The sequence below is a fragment of the Nematostella vectensis genome, chromosome 15, assembly GCF_932526225.1.
Source record: "Nematostella vectensis chromosome 15, jaNemVect1.1, whole genome shotgun sequence".
Classification (NCBI taxonomy): domain Eukaryota; kingdom Metazoa; phylum Cnidaria; class Anthozoa; order Actiniaria; family Edwardsiidae; genus Nematostella; species Nematostella vectensis.
This window is the reverse complement of record NC_064048.1, coordinates 6,725,240-6,731,239: the sequence shown is the minus strand read 5'-3', so window position 1 is coordinate 6,731,239 and position 6,000 is coordinate 6,725,240. Positions and strand designations below refer to the sequence as shown.

At 38.4% G+C, this 6,000-nt stretch overlaps 1 protein-coding gene across 4 annotated transcripts in view; it reads left to right on the top strand.

Annotated features, from left to right (window-relative positions):
- Positions 1 to 2,034: 2,034 nt before the first annotated feature.
- LOC5506378 (trichohyalin) overlaps positions 2,035 to 6,000 on the top strand; it is a 39,043-nt gene continuing 35,077 nt past the window's right edge. For all 4 annotated transcript variants that reach the window (XM_032374733.2, XM_048723128.1, XM_048723127.1 and 1 more), the window contains exons 1-5: positions 2,035 to 2,148; positions 4,377 to 4,507; positions 4,791 to 4,838; positions 5,334 to 5,372; positions 5,687 to 5,740. In XM_032374733.2, coding sequence (XP_032230624.2) covers positions 2,120 to 2,148; positions 4,377 to 4,507; positions 4,791 to 4,838; positions 5,334 to 5,372; positions 5,687 to 5,740 — 301 coding nt within the window. In that variant the 5' untranslated portion in view covers positions 2,035 to 2,119. The remainder of the gene's footprint in view (positions 2,149 to 4,376; positions 4,508 to 4,790; positions 4,839 to 5,333; positions 5,373 to 5,686; positions 5,741 to 6,000) is intronic.

Below are 6,000 nucleotides of genomic sequence, written 5' to 3'. Positions count from 1 at the left end.
GAGCCAGTTCCATTCTTGGACCGAGTTATTTTGCTTATTCGTGTAAAAATAAGGCAGTCGTATTTTATTTTAAAATTGACTGCAAATTACCTGCGTGTCCACCTAGATAATTTTTAGATTCAAGGAGGAGAGATACAACTCTTTGTATATTTGTAACAGGGATTTAACGTTGCAATCAAATGGACAATAATATGTTTGTACATTCTATTGTTTCATTACATTGCCTACTATCTTTGATCTATTGTATTTTAATTCCCGATTATATCCCCGTTTTACCTCTTTAACCGCCCGCTGGCTAACCTGCATTGTATTTCTACGAAGCAAACAGGAACTCTGTAGATTAAATGCATTGGCACTGGACTTTCTAAAAGCAGACACATTAAAGCGAAACTCGAGGTAGTCACAGGCCGCTAAAGTTCAATCGGTTCAATCGGTCAATAAACCCTTAGCCAATCACAAGTGAGCTCCCCGGATATAACGAGAATAGCTAGCTGTTTAGGAATTCCAATCTTTAAAAGCAAGAACTGGATTGGTAATGATGGAATTTTATTTCTGTTTCATATTTAACATTCCTCGACAGTGTTCCAATAGGATTGAGAGGATTAAACTGGAGAATTGTAGACAATAGACATAGACTTACAGGGGCGTTCGCAGCCTTTAAGCCTGCAGTCACTGGACTGCAAAAAAATTTGGCAATCTTAGTTGCATAAAGAGGAGAAAAATCAAATGTTTACTTATTCATTTTTTATGTACGTAGTTTTATATATATGATGAGGATAAAAAAATATAATTTTCTTAATCATGGTAGTCTACAGAAGATTTCGAACATATTGTTATGTCGTTCAGTGCCACGCGACGACTGAAGTCCTATTTCAGAACGAGGATGACAGAGGATCGTGTAATATTCTTAAAAGTCTGACGCATTGACGCCAATTTCAAACCCAAAAGCGGGAGCTATGAAATCTTCACGGGGATGCAGGATGAGGGGCCACGCCCTCATTCAGCTTTTGAATGCTTTGACTGCAACTTGTTAAAATCCTGCGTACGCCCCTGACTTAGGCTTCTAAGCTGCTGAATTGTATACATAGACATTTGCAATTGTATTATTCTATTTATCTTATCCATCTATCATTTCCTTAACTTCCCTTTGATCAAGAAAGAAAACTGTTTTAGAGGGGCAGGGACATTAAAAGAACAAGAAACACAAGTCAATTGTTCCGGCTTTTAACCAAAATATTTGGATTACCTTACTTGTTATGGTTATTATAATTATCTCATTCCAATAAAAATTTTTCTTCATGAATCTCTGTCCATGCATGCTTATCGCTAAAGTTGTTTTCCCATATCGGCATTGTTGAGGATCTCTTTTAGGAGAATGTATTGTGCCCATCGCTGCAGTTTTAACTTACTTCATCTAAATATTTTTACTCTGAAGTGTTACCCTCATCAATTTCTAAATAATCAAAATCAACTACAATTGGCGCCTCACAGATATCTAAACAAACCCGGTGGCCGCCTCGACGTTTAAAAAAAGTTAAATTTATCGGTCGGGCGCTAATAAACAACGCAGTCTGAGAGACCTTTGTACTTCGGGTATGAAACAGAAGAAACTTGAACCAGTTCCATGCTTGGAATGAGTTAATTTTGTTGATTCGTGTCAAAATAAGGCAGTCGTGTTTTATTTCAAGGAAAACAATTTTTCTTTATAAAAGTAAATAAAAATTGCCTGCAAAGGACCTGCTTGTCCACCTAGATGACTAATAGATTCAAGGAGGAGAGATAAAACTCTTTGTATATTTGTTACAGGAATTCAACGTTGCAATCAAATGGACAATAATATGTTTGAACATTCTATTATTTTCATTACATTGCCTACTATCTTTGATCTATTGTATTTTAATTCCCGATTAAATCCCCTTTTTACCTCTTTAACCGCCCGCTGGCTAACCTGCATTGTATTTCTACGAAGCAACAAGTGTTCAGCCCCTGTTTTCGCAAACAAAGTATGGCATCTTTCATTTATTATTGACGAACAGTTCATAAGCCGAGGCGCGCGGCAGCTTTCGTCAGTCGAGGATGGAAGCTCTCCATTAATCCGCATGTCCAATATTTGGACAAAATGTGGAGATTCCTCTCGATACTGCTGCTGTAAGTATTCTACTTTTTATATTTTCGACCTTTATTGCTTTCGTATCAATTTGATTATTTTTTTACAAAGTTTGAAATTGTCTACCGTTTGAAAAGCGCTATGAGTACAGTAAACATCTTTTTTTTCTCACAACCTACCTTTTTTTCCTTTTTTTACACATTTTTATAACTTTTAACTTTTTCTATGCTACCTCTTAATGCCTTGATGCCTTGATTTAAAACAATAAGTGCTTCTCTATCATCGCCATTTATTCCTCAAAGTATAAAAACTATCGCATATCTTTCATTTTATTCTATTGAATACTTCTGTGCCTTTTCTAAACATTTAAATAAGTCTGGGTTTTCCTCTTTTTTATTTTATCCGAGAAGATATTTATCGTCGTCCTTTTTTATTCTGTGAACTTTTATTTCAGTAAAAATGTGTTAAGCGCCGATGTTTAGGGTGTGAAAGGTTTTGTGATAGGTGTGAAAGGCCCTAATGAGTTCAATGTCGCTAATTGCAGAGATATACAAGCTATTTTCTCTTACTGTTTCCCTTTGATTTGGAATAGCTCTAGCTCAACCTTGAAAACCAAAATTTCGAGTTAAGAATATCGAAAGAGATGACGCCGATGTTTATAACTGACCTGTTTTTTTTTTTTTTTAAAGTTCAACCGCCAAACCACCTTGCTGACCTGTGATGTTTTCAATAATGAAATTATAAACTTTTTTTCAAAATTTTTACGTAATAACCTGCCCTTAACCATAAACTACTGCATCAATATCCGCAAACCATCTTGGTTATGGCACTGCTATAATTTCTCCCAAAAGAAGAAGTTTCTGTGTTGTAGAATGGAAACAGATAGAGGATGGAGTATTTGTTATTTGACATGACGGAAACGGATTTTTTTTTTGCTGTTTGTATTAGTGGAACTTGATCTGCCGATATTTTTTCTCTGATATATCGCTGTGCAAATTAGCCAATAATAATTTGTTGGATTTGTCTGTGCGGGTCGGGTGCTCATTACCTTTTTAACCCTCCTTTCATTTTTTGACCTACGTGGAATAATGACTTCTTTTAAAAAAAGACAATAGGGGGCTAAGATACCACGAGTCGTGTTACCTCCAGACGTTACGTTACATTTTTCAGCTTACGTGTAATGTTATGTCTTTGCTACAAACGACGAAAACGTCGTTTACCTGCCTTGTTTATTGAAAACAAAGGGTGTTAAGTGAAACGAGTCCGGTTACCTCAGTTAGCTGATATTTACTGAGTTGCATTTGATTTAGCCAGTGTCTTTAATTGTTAAATGAAGTAAAAAAAAAGTTTTTATTTCTTCAGCTTTTCCATACTTCAGCTGAATGCGTTCTCCATATTTGGCTTCATTACAAATCCTAATAATGGCATTTTATCAATGTTGCATTCTGATTGGTTGGCCCTCTTTGCAGGCTGTACAAAATAATGGAGGGGGGGGGGGGGGGTATATCAAACACATGGCGAAAAATGAATTTACGTCTTTAGCTCCCAAACATCGGCTTCTCTTGGATTACCTAGGATCTGACACTGCAAGACTCGAAGTGATAGAGTAAAGACTGCTTGTTATGTTTCACAGGCTTCCAGCTAGTACAAATTAATAGCCTATAAGTGAAAAATTCGCCCGTCACGCCAGAGAACGACGAAAAAATAAAAAAAAAACCTTTTTGACAAAAAATTGGCTTATAAGTAAGGGCTAAATAAGTTGCGTTTTGATTGTTAGCCCAAGATGTTCTTTGTCTAAAAGGATTCCACGTATTGCAAAAGAAAACAGGTTTTTGTTATAAATATGGGTAAATATAACGCCTTGACCTGTGGATGTTATGACAGATTGCGAAAATAAAAAAAAAAGAGACTACAAAAAAAACGTTATTTATATATTGGATGGCCTTTGGGGGAAGCATAACACGGTGCGCAATGCATCATGGCCGGCTGGAGACCCAGTCCTACTCAGCAGTCGTCGATTTGACTAAGTTTGTGTTTTCTCTTATAACAAGCAATTTTTTGATAGGAAAAGTGTCCTTTTTTAGTTTGCTAGCACATTACATACCCTATTTTAGAGTCTGCTTTGAAATTCAAATTTTTGTCGTCTACTAACTGTCTTAGTCAGTAAGAGTTCCTGGACGCAAACGTTAAAGATTATCACGTGTTTCCCAGTTGCTGGCCCAAGACTTTTTTAAACGACAGTCATTGATTGACATGTGTGTTTCCATAGCTACGGGGCGGTTGTTGTCATTGCTGACACATCTCCTACGGAGACTGAGCCCGATTCTCGATTCACCGAGAATGCTGTTATTGACCGCGTGAAACGAAGCGAGCCAGAGCCGGCTCCATTCAACCTTAAGGGTAAGCAGATACAAGGGGGCGAACCAAGTCAGAGCATGGGCAATCAACGTCAAATTTAAGCGGAAACAAGCAGGGGTAATCGGCCTTTATAGTAAGCGGATATAAAGCGTGAATCGAGCTAGAGCAGGGAACTAGGGTTACGGTCTTAGGGGGAGGGTTGGGGATTGGATCGTTATTAGGTTTATCCATTTTTAGCGATAATTCGCCAGAAATGCTTGTCGATGTTGGCACTTTTTGTACGGGGACACATAATAATGTGGATGTACTTGTGCACTCTTTGTAGAACCTGGAACAACCGTGGAAAAAAAGAGTACCGCAGCTCCTAGCAAAGGTAAAGGTCGTCTTCCATTAACAGAGTCCATGTCAGCCCTTATTTTGTTATCTGACAAAATACCACGTGTGAAAAAAACATAAGCTGATTTGGCGAACCTATCAACATGTCCCTTTACGAGAGAGACTCGTTTATCGTCGGGATCAGCATGTCCCTTTTCGGGAGAGACTCGTTTATCGTCGGGATCAACATGTCCCTTTTCGGGAGAGACTCGTTTATCGTCGGGATCAACATGCCCCTTCTCGGGAAAGACTCGTTTATCGTCAGGATCAACATGTCCCTTTTCGAGAGAGACTTGTTTATCATCGGGATCAACATGTCTCTTCTCGGGAGAGACTCGCTTATCGTCGAGATCAACATTTTCCTTCTCGGGAGAGACTCGTTTAATGTCAGGATCAACATGTCCGTTCTCGGAAGAGACTCGCTTATCGTTTGGGTCACTACTCTATAAGGGTATCTAATATCACTGATCATGCGTTAATTTTTTTTTCTCAGTTGCGACCAAGGTCGCGAAATCCCCCGCTGCGCAAAATGGTAAGAGTGATGTATACTAAACACAGGACAGGCTCATGGGAAGCTGAGGGCAGAAAATGTGGGGATATACTACAGGGTAGTGTGTAAGAATTTTGTGGGGGGGGGAGGGGCGGGGTGTCCTAAAGTAGGGAAATTGGTGAAAATTGAGTCTTACTGCATAAAGGTTAAGTCCATAGCATGGATTGGAATTCACTGCGATTCATATCATAGGGTTTCGTAGCCTACGAAACCATGCGTCACGCACGTCGGATCAATGGTGTTTAAGACATTTTAAAGAATCCCTTTTATAAATTTATAAATGTTGCTCATTATAGTTGCAGACAAGCGCAGACTGTTCGGAAGACGTCGAAGACATTCAAGAACACGAGGTATGACTATTGAATGGACACCAGCACATGCAAGAGTGGGAAAGAAGACTTGCCAGATATGACCATAAAAGAAGGCCAATCACGCCGCCATTTTATGCTCCCGCTTAATGGAGAGTCACTCAAAGCATCCATTTCCATCGGCTGATTAAAGCGAATAACAAGATAATTTCAATCAAATCGTCAATAACACATCATACTTTATTCGTGGATTGGTATTTTGAAGTTTACTTGCGAATAAACTGTTGTATTTTCAATGATAA